Below are 19,331 nucleotides of genomic sequence, written 5' to 3'. Positions count from 1 at the left end.
TACCTCTCTGTGAGCAGTGTCAAGTTCCAGTATCGATTAGCCACATTTTGTTAGACTGCCCTCTCTATCAACGAGCACGCAGAATTTACCTCCAACGCCGTCTTCGTTCTACTACTCTCTCTTTACCTTCCCTTCTTGCTGATGGACCCTCCTTTAATCCTGACTCTCTCATTGACTTCCTGACAACGACTGATTTACTCCACAAACTCTGATGATGATACCTTACGCACTCCCCTCAGCCCTTTCTAGCTCAGTCTCTTGCTGCCCTTTACCCTTTCACCATCCACTGCTCCGCTGTTATCCGTAACCTATTACTCATCTACCTCCCTTTTGCCACCTGATGCCCTCGCTTCCTTCCTGCCCTGCAGCGCTGTATAGCCCTTGTGGCTTAGCGCTTCTTTTTGATTATAATAATAATAATAATTGGAGTACATACCACTAATAACTAAGTAATTTTGGTGAGAATTTCTAGGATATCTGTCAAAATTGAAGGGAACAAAAATAATTTCTGTCTTTTCAGCAGTTGTACTTAGCAGACCCCTGAAAGAAATTTAATTTTTTGATGGTAGTACTGAATGGTTTGTGCAATATGTAGTTATAATGGTCATCCTGATTTTATTTTTGAAGTTTAGAAATACAATGCCAACTTTAAAAATGCAAGCAACCCTTCAGGTTTATGGATCAAAATTGGAAAATAGTGGAAATTTAAGGCAGCTAGAATAAATATATATTTTTTTTCAATATTTATTCAAAATACAAAGTTTCTTTAATAAACTAAACATTATTATTAAAATCAAAACTAAGCATTATACCCACAAAGGTCAAAAAATTAACAATACTACTATAATTCATTGCATACATGCTATTTACCTAATTCCAGTATGCAAAAACTATCCTTTATATAACCATTAAACACTCTTAAACTTATACCTTAAAAAAGAAATTATTTAATTAATTTTGTTGTATTTAGTGTGACAACACTACTTGGTATCCTAAAGCAGTTAGGACTTCAGAAACAATATTACAATTACAACAAATTGTAACAATCAATAACACGGAATGTAAGAAAATTATACAGTAAGCCCTCAACATTTTAACCACAATTATCCTAAGGATGGATGCCTCAATGCCGGTGAAGAACACTATCTGATATTATTTAAATATAATAAATCAAATTATTATGAGGGATTGCTAAACCTATAGGTGTAATTATTGTACAGCACCTTAGGAACGAAAGATTATCAGGTTTAAGGGTAGAACAGGGTCATACAGCTCAAGGAATTAGGACTACCCTATGGCTTTTCAAATAACTAAATTTAAACTGTTATACTTCTTGGAGAAATGTTACTTGTTAGATAAAATGAACAGGTTAATTCACAGAGACAAGATGTTCCAGAGAGGGGACACAGAAACAAGGGGTCACAATTGGAAGCTGAAGACTCAGACGAGTCACAGGGATGTTAGGAAGTATTTCCTCAGTCACAGAGTCGTCAGGAAGTGGAATAGCCTAGAAAGTGATGTAGTGGAGGCAGGAACCATACATAGCTTTAAGACAAGGTATGACAAAGCTCAGGAAGCAGAGAGAGAGGACCTAGTAGCAATCAGTGAAAAGGCAGGGCCAGGAGCTGAGTCTCGACCCCTGCAATCACAATTAGGAGAGTACAGATTTGTTAAAAGAAAAATTAACATTTTAGTTCTATTCCTATACAGTTCTTAATTTGGGCTCAGTTTTGTGTATAGTATTAAGTAAATAACTTCACCGTTCTCCAAGGTCAGTGTCACAAGTGGTCATGCCTGTCCTGAACTGTTTTGATGGATAAGTGGGAGGTTGTTTAATTCATGTTAAGCACTAAACCCATTTGAATCATTCAGTGCAAGATATGGTGGAGGCTCAATCCTCCGTCTGCCGAGTGAGAGACGGACGTTTCTCCCACTGAACCTCCACTCTCTAGAAAAGCACAGAATTAGTGGGGATACGACTGAGGTGCATAAATGAAATACAGGAATAAAGGGGATACCATTATAGTACTAAAAATATTTAGCCAACACAGGACTCTCTACAATAGGTTAATGTTGGAAAAATTTAGATTTAGAAAGAATATAGGAAAACATTAGGTTAGCAGAGTTGTGGACGAGTGGAACAAAATCGTGAGTAGCGTCACTGAAACTTTGTATAGCTTTAAAAGTAAGTTAGACAAGTACATGGGTGGGTGCGAGTTGGACCTGGGACCTGCTTAGCTTGGGCCAGGAAGCCTCCAGCAGTGCTCCTTTCTTACGGTAACTTGTCCGGTGCACCAGCACCGGACAAGTTCCCATAAGGGTCGATCAGATTATGATTGTGACTCAATAAAAAGAGGCAGGAGGCACTGTAATTATTACTGTCCTAATACAATTTCCTTTTAAAAATTATTTAATATAAAATACACTATTTTATATATTAAAACATTTACTGCATATTTTACTACTCTCAAAACTAAGACCTCTCAAACTTTTATAGAGTATGCAAATAGCTCTCAGAATTATATTTTATTATAAGAATAGCAAAAATGTGAGGGCTTGCAGTACTTTAAATGAATCAGTAACTTAACAAATGTTACATACACTATAAATTAGTTTTAAATGTAAAACAAAAATGGAGATTTCGTAGAAAAAAATGCCTAGCTCGTGGTTAACATGCATTATATAATACATATTCAGTATGTAAGTGATTTCAAATATAAAAGAAAGTTACAATTATTAGCCAGCCAGGCTAAAGGTAGAATAAAAAATAATCTTACCAATGCCACTATAAGGAAAAAAAAAAAATTAAAGGTGCATCACTAAAGCTGTTACTAAAGTAGGGCCTTGCCAAGAGTGAAGTTATTTCTGAAAAGACAAAATGCATAAATTAATAAGGTACACTAAAAAAATCTAGCAGAGAACTTCCCTTGATTATATAAACAATCTTTTACCATGCATAAATTTTTTATACAACAAATGGCATCTGGATCAACTCTGAATGCCTTCTTTACCACCAGGCACTTTGTCCCTTACAGGTTAAGATTTTCCCCACAAGTAAAATATTTAAATGCTAAGAATCTGAGGGTAGGAATGATGAAAATATGGTAAATATAGTTAGCAAGTGCAGAAATGAGAACAGCAGAAACACAAATAAACGTATTACAGTATAAAACTGTTTCATAAATTAGGCAAAGAAAACTATCCCTATGAATTCACAGTAAGTCATGCCTTTATCCCAGCATATCTCAAGAGAAGCAATAGGATGAAATAGTCATCGAACTGCCTTTCTCTTTTCCAGTCTTTTCCTCGTGTCCCAGAATTTGTGCTGAAAGATGTGGGTACACGTCAGAGAACACAATGTGTTAACTCTTTCATTGTCCAGACCCCCAAAATTTATGTTGCTCTCGGTGTCCAATTTAAAAAAAAAATTCTGAAATGGTAGAGAATCGTTTTCTGAAGGTAATGACAACAAAAACACGAAATTTGATGGAAAACTTACAGAATTGCACAGGCACAGTTAGTGGTCTTGGCACAATTTATGCATCAGCACTTTCACCCCCATTTTCTTAGCTATTTTGCTAGTGTGCCTTCTGTTCTACTGATTGAGCACAAGAAACCACTCATTTAACTATTTCAACCACTCTACAAAGTACACAGAATTCAGTAATTTGGCCAATTTTACACAAAATTAAAAAAATACCAATTTAAAAATAGAGCCCATAATAAAGAATGTAGACATTCCTGGCACTAAAACAACATTTCCTCTATTCATTAATCACATTTCCAGGCCTCTCCTATATTACGCTTACCTTCCATTTTGAATTTTTATTCATGCAAACATAGAAGATTTGCTCTTTCTCTAATAATAAAATACGTATAACCAGGAAAGATTGGGCATCCCAGTAATTGAATCAGACCTGTTTAATTAAAACCCATAAAACTGGGGAATGTATGAGAGTATAGTTTTACCAACGCTCTTATATGGGTGTGAGGCATGGGTGATGAATGTTGCAGCGAGGAGAAGGCTGGAGGCAGTGGAGATGTCATGTCTGAGGGCAATGTGTGGTGTGAATATAATGCAGAGAATTCGTAGTTTGGAAGTTAGGAGGAGGTGCGGGATTACCAAAACTGTTGTCCAGAGGGCTGAGGAAGGGTTGTTGAGGTGGTTTGGACATGTAGAGAGAATGGAGCGAAACAGAATGACTTCAAGAGTGTATCAGTCTGTAGTGGAAGGAAGGCGGGGTAGGGGTCGGCCTAGGAAAGGTTGGAGAGAGGGGGTAAAGGAGGTTTTGTGTGCGAGGGGCTTGGACTTCCAGCAGGTATGCATGAGCGTGTTTGATAGGAGTGAATGGAGACAAATGGTTTTTAATACTTGATGTGCTGTTGGAGTGTGAGCAAAGTAACATTTATGAAGGGGTTCAGGGAAACCGGCAGGCCGGACTTGAGTCCTGGAGATGGGAAGTACAGTGCCTGCACTCTGAAGGAGGGGTGTTAATGTTGCAGTTTAAAAACTGTAGTGTAAAGCACCCTTCTGGCAAGACAGTGATGGAGTGAATGATGGTGAAAGTTTTTCTTTTTCGGGCCACCCTGCCTTGGTGGGAATCGGCCAGTGTGATAAAAAAAAAAAAAAAAAAACTGACTGGGGTGTGGGGAAGCCTTACTTGCCCTCAGGAAAAACGGTAAAAAAAATATTTCCGCTCAATTTTAAGTTACATGTATGTACTTCCAGTTCTGAAACCAAATAAAATTATCTGTATTTCAGTAATATGCATTCCATCCTATTTAATGGTACCAAGAAAAAAAAAATGTCAATATATTAAACTGTCCACAGGGTCATTTTGTTTTTCCCATCATGCACTGCATATGGCAGGATTTTTTTTATAATGTGCGCACTCATTCTCTCATATTTAGGGCCAAAATTTACTGCTCACAATTTATGTGAGTGAGCCGAGCTTACAACATAGAACTACCTAAGGGACCCTGTTCTTAATGACACAGTCCTATGTGACAGCCACTGAAAGGGCTAACATCCCAATATCACCATACTGGAGGGATCTGGACATGCTTTGGACAGTGGTGACGTGTACTTAGCTCTGTCAGTGGTGACATGTACTTAGCTCTGTGAAGACTTGTTTGTGTGCTCTCTGTGAATCTGAACCATGATGCCCTCTCTTAAGCAGCTCTACCAGCAGCTAAAAGAGGAGCTTAGGGTTGCTAAGCTGGAGATACGACGATTAACGGAGGAGAATAAGAGGATTCGTAGTAATCCTGTTGTGAGTCCTCAGGTTAAGAGAAACCTAGCCATTGATTGCACAACATGGAACCAAGCTGAGGATCAAGAAGACTGTTGGAGAGGAAGAAACAATGAAGAACCAGAAGACTACTGTGGAAACTTCCAACTCATTTTCGGTGCTACCTGACGAATGTGGGTTGTCTACTGGGAACATCACAACAAGCACCAAGGAAGCATTGGCAGACGCGAGTGAAACATCCCCAAAAACCCCAACGAAGACCATCGAGAACGTCATGACGAATTCCACAAGTGAAGGTAAGAACATTGTTTTGGTTGGAGACAGTCAGGTTAAGTTTATGGATAGGGCATTTTGTCTTAGGGACAAGAAGAGGAGGCAGAGAGTATGCTTTCCTGGGGCTGGGATGGGAGATATTGTTAGCCATCTGGACGACATCATGAAAGGTAATGGGAGCAATCCTATTATCTGCCTCAGTGCAGGAGGCAAAGATGTTGGCAGACATAGGAGTGAGGACCTGATTAGCAGGTATAGGTCAGCAATAGAAATAATTAGGCAGAAGGGTGGGAACCCTGTCATATGTGGTATTTTGCCAAGGAGAGGAGTTGGAAACGAATGGTTGTCCAGGGAAATTGGTGTCAACTGCTGGCTAGACAAATACTGTAAGAAAAATGCAGTAACATTCATTGACAACTAGGACCTCTTCTATGGCAGAAATGACATGTATGCCAGGGATGGGGTACACTTACCTAGGTCTGGGGTGGGGGCACTGGCAACTGCAGTGGAGGGAGCTGTTAGGACTTTAAACTAGGAATAGTTAGTGGTATGGGTTTTGGCGGGAAAACAGTGAAGTCCCAGTGTTTTAGGGTAACTAGTAATAAGCAGAACAAGGTAGATAGTGGAAAGCCAGTGCCACTAGGTGAAAAGAACAGTAATAGGTTTAGTAGAAAAACAGAAATGATCAGGAAGGGTAAAGAGAAAGGAGGGTCTTTCAATGTATATTATGCTAATAGCCGTAGTGCTAGGAATAAGATGGACGAGTTGAATTAGTTGCTAGTGCAGGTAACATTGATGTATTTGCCATAACTGAGACGTGGTTTAATTAAAAAAGTCGGGACATGCCTTCAGAATGTCACATTCAGGATTTTAAATTGTTCCAAGTAGATAGAAGTATCAGGAAAGGGGGTGGGGTGGCACTATGTCCGAGATCGCTTGAACTGTTGCATAAAAACGGGTATTAAGTCTGAAATAACACATACAGAGTCTATTTGGATAGAATTTTCAGAGGGGCATGAAAAATTGAGTTTAGGAGTGATATACTGTCCCCCAAACTTAGATAGGGACCAAGGGAGACTACTATGGGAGGAAATTGTTAAGGCCACAAGGCACAATAATGTAGTAATTCTAGGAGACTAACTTTAGTCATATTGATTGGAATTTCTTGATTGGGAATTTAGAATCTAACGACTTGCTTTTTGAGGCAATTTGTGACAGAGCCTACAAGGGAAAATAACCTGCCTGACTTGGTTCTGGCAAACAAGGAAACCCTTGTTAAAGCTATCAGTATGATAGCTTTCTTAACACAATACATGCTGCCCAAAGAACATTTATCCCACATAAGGAAATTAGATCGAATAGAAATGACCCAAAATGGATGAATAATAGGCTCAAATATCTTTTAGGGCAGAAGAAAGGAATTTTTAGACATATCAAAAGAGGTGAGAGTCATCTTACGAATCGGTACATTGACATTAAGAGGAACGTTAAAATGGGATAAGAAAAGCTAAACGGGAGTACGAAATTAAAGTTGCTAGGGAATTGAAAGCTAACCCAAAAAGTTTTTTCCAGGTTTATAAAACAAAAGTTAGAGATAAGATAGGTCCCCTTAAAAATAACTCTGGGCATCTTACTGACAAGGAGAAAGAAATGTGCTCTATTCTTAATAATTATTTTCTCTCGGTTTTCACTCATGAAGACACTAACAATATCCCAGTAATTAATTTTTATAGTGGGCCTGAAGATGATAAATTATGCAATATCACAGTCACTAGCGAAATGGTTATCAAACAGATAGACCGGTTAAAGCAAAATAAATCCCTGGGCCCTGATGAACTTTTTTCAAGGGTTCTTAAAGAGTGTAAAATGGAACTTTGTGAACCACTGACTAATATTTTTAATATTTCTCTTCAAACAGGTGTAGTGTCTGATATGTGGAAGATGGCTAATGTAATTCCTATATTTAAAGCAGGGGACAAGTCGTTACGGTCAAATTACCGTCCAATAAGCCTAACCTCAATTGTAGGCAAATTACTAGTCAATTATAGCTGATAATATAAGAAGCCATCTGGATAAGCACAGCTTGATTAATGATACTCAGCATGGATTCATGAGGGGCCGTTCCTGCCTAACTAATTTATTAACTTTCTTCAGTAAAGCTTTTGAGGCCGTTGATCATGATAAAGAATTCGATAACATTTATTTAGATTTTAGTAAGGCTTTTGATAGAGTACCGCACCAGAGACTGTTAAAGAAAGTGGCAGCTCATGGCATTGGGGGAAAAGTGCTGTCATGGATTGAGTCATGGCTCACCAATAGGAAGCAGAGAGTATGTTTAAATGGGGTTAAATCCGAGTGGGGATCTGTAACAAGTGGTGTTCCATAGGATTCAGTCTTGGGCCCATTGTTGTTTATAATATATATCAATGACCTTGATGAGGGAATTACTAGTGATATGAGCAAATGCAGATGCAGTTCAGTGTAGATAAAGGTTCTGAAGCTCGGGAGTGTCCATAACCCTAGTACTTATCAGTTAAATACCGTAGAACTTAGCAGTACAGATTGCGAAGAGGATTTGGGGGTTCTGGTAAGCAGCAACCTTAAACCAAGACAGCAGTGCCGAAGCATACGTAACAAAGCAAACAGATTACTGGGATTTATATTTAGAAGTGTAAGCAACAAAAGTCCAGCAGTTATTTTACAACTTTATACATCATTAGTAAGGTCTCACCTATGCTCAGTTCCTCTTTACATTCATTTAACACCCTTGCAAACAGTTCATCATGACCTGGGGATTTGTTAGGTTTTAGTTTCTCTATTTGTCTGAGGACCATGTCACTAGTTACCGCAATCATACATAGTTTATTATTATCCTGTTCTACATAATCTATTATTTCGGGAATATCGCTAGTACAGTGGACCCCCGGTTTACGATCAGCTCCCAATGTGACCAATTATGTAAGTGCGTTTGTATGTGTATGTTTGGGGGTCTGAAATGGACTAATCTAATTCACAATATTCCTTATGGGACAAATTCGGTCAGTACTGGCACCTGAACATACTTCTGGAATGAAATAATATCGTAAACCGGGGGTCCACTGTATTTTCCTGGATGAAAACTGGGAGGAGGTAGGTATTGAGAATTTCACACACATCCTTATCACTGTCAGTGATCTGACCAGAGTTACTCTTAAATAGGCCAATCTTGTCCCTAATCTTACTTCTGTATACCTGAAAGAACCCTTTTGGGTTAGTCTTTGAATCCCTTGCGACTTTAGCCTCATAATCCCTTTTTGCTTTTCTTATTCCTTTCTTTATTTCTCTCTTTAATTGAATATATTGATTTCTTAACTGCCCATCCCCTCTTTTGATACGCCCATATATGCCTCTCTTTTGACCGATGAGATATTTTAATCTATTGTTCATCCATTTGGGATCATTTTTGTTAGATCTAATTTCCCTACTCGGAGCAAAAGTTGTCTGGGTAGCTAGAACTATGCTCTGAAAAACGTCATATTGGCAACCAAGATCACCTACCTGGCCCATAGTCAGGACATCTCAATTTAGCCCACCCAGGTAATTTTTCAGTCCCATGAAGTCGGCCAAGTGAAAATCAGGAACAGAGATTTGATTGCAGTTATCTGGGTAATTCCATGATATATTGAAACTAAGTGATTTGTGATCACTTTCCCCAAGCTCATCATTAACCTCAAGATTATTAATTAGTGAATCTTGGTTGGCAAGAACCAAGTCAAGCAGATTGTTTCCTCTAGTTGGTTCTGTCACAACCTGTTCTAAAAAGCAATCCTGAACTGTATCAAGAAAGTCACTAGACTCAAGATTTCCTGTCATATTGTTCCAATCAATTTGTCTAAAGTTAAAATCTCTCATTATCACAACATTTTCATTCTCACAAATAATAGAAGATTTACTGTTATGCAGACTACTGCATTAGTGTAGAAATGGTATAAATAATATCAGCGCACTTGTGAAAGAATATTAGACTCGCCAGTTGACGTGTATTGGATGCTTGGCATGATTTGTTTACTTTTGAACTTTGGTAAAAACCGAACATTTCTGCTACTCTGAGCTCCATTTCAAGGTAATATGTCTTCTATTCTATAAAATGAGACCAGGAAAACTAAAATACAACCATAAATACCATATGAAAATACACTGCAAAGTCGCTGTTGTAAACCAAAAACACAGTCGAAGTTTTTTTTCTCATTATGCATTGTGTGCTGCATGATTTTTTTAATACTGTGCACACTGACCACAGACCCATTCTTTCATATGTAGGCCTACCAGCTTTCTCTCACTAGATTTGAAGGTGCCAGAATTTAGGCGTACTAGTACGTCAATAACCCTGGTGTTTAAGCCGTACTAGTACATCGGAAACCCTGAAAGGGTTAAATTTCCAGACAAAATGGAGAGACGCAGATCTCAGGTAGGGAAGGGTGAACCATATAACGAGTTTTGGTCATAATTTGAAGTGTCTGTATTAGCAAAATGCAATAAAGCAGGGCCCTCCTGTACATCAACACATCAACTCCTGTTACAATTGATTTTCACTTTACTCTAGTTCTCTCCTATATTTAATGTCAGACTAAACATGAGAGGTAAAAGCACTATACAGCAGGGCCCCACTTATACGGCAGGTTAGGTTCCAGGCTACCGCCGTAAAGCGGAAACCGCCGTAAAGTGGAACACCCTTTTTTTCCACTTATAAATGCATACAAACACTAGATAACAAGTTTACACTAACATATATTAAGTTAGCAATAGAACCAGGCATCAAAAACAATAAAAAAGTACAATACACACATAGTGCACTCATTACTTACCTTAAAATATTTATAGTCTTAATCTAGGGTGAGACAAGTAGTATTTATTGTAAGAAATCAAGTGTGGTATGTATGGTAATAGCCAGGCTACCTTACCAGGCCACCCCACCCACACATACTATTCTATGATATTTAAGCATCCCAGAGCGATAAAATGTATATACAGTTCACTCATTACTTAAAATATTTGTAGTCTTAATGTAGGGTCAGGAGTAAGTAAATGAGATAAAACGAATAAATGAGAGAGAGAAAGAATGAGTACATGAGAGGGGACAGGCGCAGAGTTATGTAAACAAACCAGGCGAACGTAAGTTTTGTAAACAAACGAAGTGTACACGTCTGGTTTGTGTACAAGTTACATTGTGTACAGGTTGTCTCTACATTGATACGGTAGAATTAATAAAGAAGAACACTCCCATTCTCATGTAACATCATTTTGAGAAGAAATGAAGCTCTGAGTGAAGGCAATGGAAATAAGTCACACTGACTTTTTTGGGTTATCCTAGGTTCTCTACACGTATGTTGTTATGTATGATAATCTATGTAACTGTATTTGTGTATACCTGAATAAACTTACATACATACGAAAGGAATAATTTTCTACAGTTACCCCCAGTAACACATTTTCTCTTATGTTAGATTAGAGAAAATGTTATTCTTGCCGTCACTTGTACAAGTTATGTGGCTCCCACATCTTATATTTATGTTTATTTATTCTATTGTGGGGTGTATTTATCATCTTTTTATGTTATGTATCGTGTTTATTATATAATTTTGAAAAAAATATCATGGATGGATTAATGAAAATGTGTATATTAACGTAATATACGACATTTAATGAGACTCGGTGAGTATTGTTATTATTATCATTTCTAATATGGCGTCACTTGTGCAAGTCGTCTGCTACCACATCTCACATTTATGTTTATTTATTCTACTGTGGGGTGTATTTATCTTATTTATATGTTATGCATCGTGTTTATTATATAATTTTGCATGGATGGATTAATGAAAATGTGTATATTACCGTCGACATTTAACGAGACTGCATTTCTAATATTGCGTCACTTGTGCAAGTCGTCTGCTACCACATCTCACATTTATGTTTATTTATTCTACTGTGGGGTGTATTTATCTTATTTATATGTTATGCATCGTGTTTATTATATAATTTTGAAAAAAATATCATGGATGGATTAATGAAAATGTGTATATTAACGTAATATACGACATTTAAATGACTCGATGATTATTATCATTACTAATATGACGTCTGGAGACATAAGACACTTACCAATTTTAATGTGTACCTGCATGCCAGCACAGTATGTAAGTTTATTTAGGTACAGGTATACATAAGTATAATTATCAGAGTATATATAAAATATGAAATAACTTTTAAAAACATTTGAAATTTTGGAGTTTTCAGACAAAATGGAGAGACTTAGTGCTTACTGAGCTCATGGAGAATGTAAACAAACAGGGTGGGGCACGGTGACCGTATTAGAAAGTCAGGTGGGGTGAGCCGTATAGCGAGTTTTGGTCATAATTTGAAATGTCCGTATTAGCGGAACGCCGTAAAGTGAAACGCCATAAAGCGGGGCCTTCCTGTATTTGGAGACTACTGTACTTTTTTTTTTGGCATAGATCAACATAAAGCCAACCGAAACTAAATGTTTCACAATTATTATCCCCAGCAATGTTACACAAGTGCATGTGAAAAAACTTTCTTACATTTACTTTCAGACGTTCTGATGTCCATAACCTTTAGAGAAGATTCAACAAAGTTAAACTGGCAATCCCAAGGAATGCTTCCAATACATACCAAACTATACTTTCCTTCCTTCAACCCTAAAACACACTAACACCACTTTGGAAAAAAGTTATCTTTCCTACCAACCAAACGACTTTCACAAAGCAACACCAGTGTTGCCATAGCAACCAGTACATCCATCATACTCACTAGGACCAAAGTACATAACCTTGAATTCCAGATTGTGACTAAGGGAAAAAATGATAAAAACCTACGCATGCACAAGACAACCTGAACAACATGTATACAACACCAGATAACCACCAGCTTAGCCTGTGAATGTTCTATACAGTGTCTGTAACCCCTTTCCCCCTCCTTGAAAAGAGGGAAAAAAGGGAGTGTTCCCATGACTGTTATTCCCCTTTATGTAAAAGTAGGGGAGGGGAATTGATGGTACTCCCAAGCTGCCTTGAGGTAGAGTTCCCATCAAGACATGCCATGTGCTAGGTTTCCTGTGAATTCATTAACTGTAAACTTGCAATATGAGTTTATACCCAGTTGATTTCTGGGTCTCAGATCATCGATGAGTATTATGAATATAAGTGTGGCTGACATTCTCTCACATACTGAAAGTACTCTTCTCTCATCTTTGCCAGCAGTTTGGCAACAATGCCCTGGGTAGAGGCCTGATGCAGGCTGAGCAGTCTGACTCTTGAATGTCCATGGACAGTCTTCAGTTTAGCACCAACAGTACACATCAGAATGTATGCCTCCTGTGCCATGAGAACTAAGGAGCCAGATTAGTAGCCACCCATAGTTTAACATGTTCTAGACGTCTATTAAGAAAAATGTGCGAGAAAATACCGAGACTCACTTTAAATGTTAGAGGATTTTCTGGACCTAAGCAAGAATCCACATTCTAAGGATGGACTTGATGTTATAGGCACTTTAGTGAATCAAGTGTCAGCAGTAACAATACAACATTTGGGCATCATCATAGCTCTTATCACCAATCAGGACATTAGTTGAATGACATCCTGTCCAGCAAAACACACCGAAGATCCCAAATATTCTACCTGGGTACTGGCCCAGTTCTCTTTCCTTACCATGTTCATTAAATAGATTGTGTAAGGCAGGCAAGGACTTGATTAAAGCATAGCAGTGTTGATATTAGGGCAAGTGAGAGGTCATCAAGCAATGGGGCCTGTCAAAGTGTTAATTCAACATTTTGTATATTCATCCTTCATGTCAAGTCCCACTTATCCAGTGATTAGGTGTACTGGATCATTTATCATGGTCTGAACCCAAGAACCAGGCATCTTCAAGGGCTATCCTGGAAAGCGTAACAATGTCCAGTGTACTTGTCGAGGGTGTGTCCAACAAACATTTCAGAGGTATGTTGCAGCTGGTATTCTCTGGGTGGAAGACTGACACTAAGTCACAGAATCAGTCAAGTCAGTAAGTACATATATTCCCAACACTAGACACTCCCCAAAACAAAAATGCATAGAAACAGCATTTACAACATCTTTTCATATGTGTACAGTTATGCAAATATAAGGCAGCTTCTTCTCTGTAATACCAGTACAATAGACCCTGCCATCACCTAACAACCACCAATACCACAACCACCACCACCGTCACTACTACACCTTTCAATTGTTTACACTGGCTTGATAAAGCCTCTGGCAAGCAAAATATCGATGAGTAAGACATGTGCGTCAGCTGGGCATCTTTTTTTGTTGAAATGTTTAAACTACACAGTAGGCTTTATCAGTCAACTACAAGGGACAAAAAGGCACAAAGGACCCCAAAAAAGTAACTTCGACTTTTTTTGGGTTACCCTAGGTACTCTACACATATGCTGCTATGTATGATAATCTATGTAACTGTAGATGAATGGCCCAGAGAACCGACAAGTTGATAAATTAGACATGTGCAATATTTGGGTATCTTTAATGAGGAAACTTTTTGCCACACAGTAGCTTCATCAGTCCATACCAAGGAGAATGGTGAAGAACAGAAGTCGTTAGAAGTAATCAGTCCCTCAGCCTTGAGTCGATGTGATCAGTCCATCAATCTTGAAAAGAATATAGGATATGTGCGAAGAAATGGCTTATATACTACAGGCAAGAGAGGTGCAGCAGTCGTAGGTGTTATCACATTTGACGAATGTGGAAGTAGGTCATACCACCTACAACTGCTGCACCTTTCCTGCCTACAGTATATAAGCCATTTCTTTGCACATATGCTGTATTCTTTTCAAGATTGATGGCCTGATCACATTGTCTCAAGGCTGAAGGACTGGTTACCTCAAACTCCTCCTGTTCTTCACCATTCTCCTTTGTATGGACTGATGAAGCCACTGTGTGGTGAAACATTTCCTCATTAAAGATACCCAAATGTCGCATATGTATCTAATTTATCTATGTAACTGTATTTTTGTTTACCTGAATAAACTTACTTATATGACTGGAACAATATACAAATAACCCCACACATAGGAGATAAAAGTTTATGCTGACGTTTTGGTCTGACTTGGAACATTGACAAGTCACACTAGCACATGATATATACTGGCTCCCTCACCCTCCTATGTGCAGGTTATTTGTGTAATACAGAGAAGAATGTATTGTAGGCAGCAGTAGTAGTAGTGACGAATGAAAGATGACTGATGTAATCAGTATATCAATCTCAGAGAAATAGTTTGATGTGGTCAGTCCCTCAGCCTGGAGAAGAGCTCAGCTCCATGGTCTGAAACAATACGGAGCTGAACTCTTTTCCAGGCTGAAGGACTGACCATCTCAAACTATTTCTCCAAGACTGATGGACTGACTATATTATATTATCTTTACCTCACCATTACTCCTGCTGCCTACAATAGTTGCACATGCATCTTACTTATCAACTTCTTGTTATTTTATACCATTTTCAACAAGCAAACTGTTGTTTGCAATAGCCTGATAAAGAGTTCCCAGAGAGTAAATGTAGCAATAGTTACTCATGTCAATTTGTCTAACAATGCCAACACCCAGTACAGTATTCTAATTCTCAAATATTCTACTGTCCCTCAACAACTAGGGTAGACTTGTACAGGAGACAATGTACGAAAGAAGTGTTTTTTGACAAGGTCAGGGTAGATTTAAACATGAAGACTGCTATACTAGTCTAGCTGGCTTAAAAACTTTATAATGCACCCTATCCTGCAGACAGTAGTCAAAAAATTAAAAGAGGCACATAATGGGTCCAGAGACTGCGTATCCATGTAATAGTAGCTAAGAAAGTTAATGAACTACACTTACAAGTTTTTAATTTAGTTACAATCCTAATTTTTTCTTAATTTAACAAGCAGAGAAAATAGCATAAGCAGTACCTTTCTATAACTAGGGAAACTTGCAGAACATATTTTTTTTTTTAGAAGACTGCATAATTTTTTTATAAAGGATCTTTATAAACAAATGCTCTTCAGTATTTGCATCTTACCTAATGATACTGTTCTTCCTCTGGAAATGAAAGAGCGTTTGGATGGACTTGACTGCAGATCTCCAGCAGTTCTAGGTTGTTTATATAGTGTCTGACTCTGCTGGCATATCGAACAGGAACCTGAAAGAAATTTACAAAACATTATCAATATTGTACGGTATGAGATACCAACATGATGGTAAGGGGAAGACACACAGTTGTGTAGAACTTTTATTGATGACAGTTTTCTTGAGAGGTGAACCTGATAAAGCCTACTGTGTACAAAACATCACTAATCCGGTAGGCCATCACTAATCTGGTTCCATCACTAATCCAGCACTAATTTTGGCTAACATAACTTCAAATTTCCAGGGTTGCCTCACCAACCTGCTGTACTTGCTGAACAAACTGTTGGTGTCACTTGCAAACATAGGCTAGCAATTCCAATTTGTTTTTCTCCGTTTATTGTTATAACCTGCTCGCTTTAACCCCAAACATAGTTCCAATGAATAAAGAAAATGCTTCTCGTTGTGTAAAGAGCAAACGCTGTACAAAGTCCATGAAAGACAAGGTTGAACTTCTGGAAAAACTTGACAGCAGTGTGTCTGTGAGAAGCTTGTGTGAATTATACAGCACTGGCTCTTCCACAGTTTATGACAAAGAAACAAAGAAAAATTACTTTTCTTTGCTAACAGTGATTCAAAGAAACAGATGTGTAAAATGAATGAAGGAAAATGTTGAGAACTAGATCAAGCTCTGATGAAGTGGTTTAGGCTACGTGTAAGTAAAGATGTCGAGTTGTAAATTTCAGCTCTTCACTTTAGAAGCGGCAGTGATGACCTTTCTTGTGCAAGTCAAAATGGTTAACTTTATTTACCCTTTCATTGTTGGTACCATTGTATCACGGCTTTGAAGCCCACTGGGAGCAAGTTTGCGAGCAGGGGTCACTACAGTGAAAGGGTCAAGAAACTACAAGCTATCGGCATGGGTACTGTAGACTGGTTTAAATCCTACCTTAGCAACAGGAAACAAATTGTCAAGATCAACAACATAGAATCAGAACCCATGTCGATAACATGTGGGGTTCCTCAAGGTAATATTCTGGGTCCTTTACTATGGGAACAAGTCAACCATGTCCTCAATGAAATAAGCTGGGAAGATATCCTAAACAACACAGATCTGAACCTTTGCCTAGAAAAAATAAGCTGTGTGGCTCTTGAGATCTGCTCAAGGCACATTCCATTAAGAAAAAGAAAGAGATGTACACCAGAAAGAGACTCCCTATACAGACAAAGGTGAAGAGTCACAGCTGCTGAGAGGGACCAATATATCTGAAATACGAAGGGAGGCACTGGCCAATGAAATTGCAAATATTGAACTTAAGCTGAAGGAATCTTACAGGAGACAAGAATCACAGGAAGAACTAAAAGCCATAAAGGAAATTGAAAAAAACCAAAATACTTTTTCTTATGCCAAATCTAAGGAAAAAACAACATCCAGTATTGGGCCCCTGCTTAGGCAAGATGGGGCATACACAGATGACAACCAAGAAATGAGTGAGATACTAAAGTCTCAATACGACTCAGTGTTCAGCGAGTTGCTGCCCAGACTAAGGGTCGATAAATTAGACACACATGCAACACTTGGGTATCTTTAGTGATGAAACGTTTCTCCACACAGTGGCTTCATCAGTCCACACAAAGGAGAATCGTGAAGAACACAAGGAGTTTGAGGTAATCAGTCCCTCAGCCTTGAAGTCGATGTTGTCGGTCCATCAATCTTGAAAAGAATGGTCGACAACCCAAATGAATTTTTTATGAATGAGACCCAAAATGTTGTCATCTCAAAAACCTCAGCTATTATCCTAATCTTCTCACTTAGCAACGTACTCGTTTACCGACGCCCCAGACTTACAACGGGCTCTCTGACTAGTATGAATGCCTAAATAATGTGTATTAGAGCTGATTTCCTCTATTCTGTTTATTACAATAGACAGTACACTACTGTATAAACATTTAAAAGCATACCAGAAATGTTAGAAATGGTGCAAAGGTGACATTAAAACAATATCAAAGATGGGTGACACAAACCCACTACCATTATAGTATGCTCCTCACTTAGCGATGAATTTATTTAAAAATGTGGTCTTAGGAACAGAACTCCACCGTTAAGTGAGGAGAGGCAGTATTGTAATATACAGAATAGAGAAAAATAAGCTCTAATATGCATTATTTAGTTATGCATACTGGTCAGAGAGCCTGTCGTAAGTCCAAGTTATTAGTGAATGAGTATGTTTCTAGGTGAGGAGAGGATGCATACACTTGGAAAATCCTAGAGGGATCAGTATCAAATTTGCATACAAAAATCTCTCTCTACGAAAGCAAAAGACTCGGCAGGCAATGTAACATCCCTCCAGTGAAAAGCAGGGGTGCCACAAGTGCACTAAGAGAAAACACATTAAGTGTCAGAGGCCCAAGACTATTCAACTGCCTCAGAGCACACATAAGAGGGATTACCAATAGACCCCTAGCTGTCTTCGAGAAGGTGCTGGACAGGCACCTTAAGTCAGTATCTAACCAGCCGGGCTGTGGTTTGTATGTCAGTTTACATGTGGCCAGCAATGACAGCCAGGTTGATTAGGCCCTGATCCACCGCAAGGCCTGGTCACAGACTGAGCTGCGGAGGCGTTAACCCCCCCGAAACCCTCTCCAGGTAACATCATGCAGTGCATGATGGGTAAAAAAATTGTGACCAGGTTTTTGGTTCAACCCTTTGACTGTTTTGGCCGTACATATACGTCTCACATGCCAGTGTTTCGGACGTATATATACTCAATAATTCTAGAGGCTTCAAATAAAGCAGGAGAAAGCTGGTAGGCCCACATGTGAGAGAATGGGTCTGTGTGCACTGTATAAAAAAAATCCTACAGCACACAGTGCATAATAAGTAGAGAAAAACTCCGACCGTGTTTTTGGATTAAAACGCCGACTCTGAGGTGTATTTTTGTATAGTATTTATGGTCATATTCTCATTTTCTTGGTCTCATTTGATAGAATGGAAAACATGTTACAGAAATAGAGATGATTTTGATTAGTTTCACAAGCAACTCCAACCACCTCAAACTCACTCTCAAACCCACTAAGGTGAATTTTAAGCCACCTATTTTATTCCTGAAGAAGTAGAACCCAAAGCAGCTTGGGAGAGTATGACCACTCGTGACCACCTAGCAGTGATCCTTAACCCTTTCAGAGTCAGAACACCTGATCTGAGAATCACTCTCAGGGTCAAAGAAATAAAAAATAAAAATTCTTATGAAATAAGAGAATATTTTTCCAAAGGTAATGAAACCAAAAGTATGAAATTTTATAGAAAACTTATGGAATTATGCTCTTGCAAAGTTAGCAGTCTCAGTGATATTTATGAATCAGTAATTTCACCCACTCTGAGCCCTATTTTTCAGCCAATTCCATTGTTCCGGTTGACCAAACTCATTGCTATTTCACTACTATTCCTCCTTGACTGAATACAGGAAACTGCCCATGTACCTATTTCAACTACCCAATCAAGTGATCAGAAATTGGTAATTTTACCAATTTCACACAAAATTAAAAATTTTCCAAATTAACCCTTTGACTGTTTCAGTCGTATATACAGTGGAGCCTCAAAAATCGAACGTATCACATATTGAATGTTTCGAAAATAGGACCATTTTTTCGGACAAACTGTGTCCCTATTATCAAACGTGCC

General features: G+C 38.4%; 1 protein-coding gene across 2 annotated transcripts in view; it reads right to left on the bottom strand.

Moving 5' to 3' along the window:
- Positions 1-505: 505 nt before the first annotated feature.
- LOC128695336 (uncharacterized) overlaps positions 506-19,331 on the bottom strand; it is a 40,166-nt gene continuing 21,340 nt past the window's right edge. The window contains exons 3-4 of one of the 2 annotated variants that reach the window (XM_070084454.1): positions 15,606-15,725; positions 506-2,865 (exon numbers count right to left, since the gene is read on the bottom strand). In XM_070084454.1, coding sequence (XP_069940555.1) covers positions 15,606-15,725 — 120 coding nt within the window. In that variant the 3' untranslated portion in view covers positions 506-2,865. Of the gene's footprint in view, positions 2,866-15,605; positions 15,726-19,331 lie in introns of those variants that run through there. The other variant, XR_011391925.1, reaches the window with a different exon arrangement.

The sequence above is a fragment of the Cherax quadricarinatus genome, chromosome 13 (genome assembly GCF_038502225.1).
Source record: "Cherax quadricarinatus isolate ZL_2023a chromosome 13, ASM3850222v1, whole genome shotgun sequence".
NCBI lineage: Eukaryota > Metazoa > Arthropoda > Malacostraca > Decapoda > Parastacidae > Cherax > Cherax quadricarinatus.
Note: the sequence above shows the minus strand (reverse complement) of the source record. Positions and strands in the feature narration are given on the sequence as shown.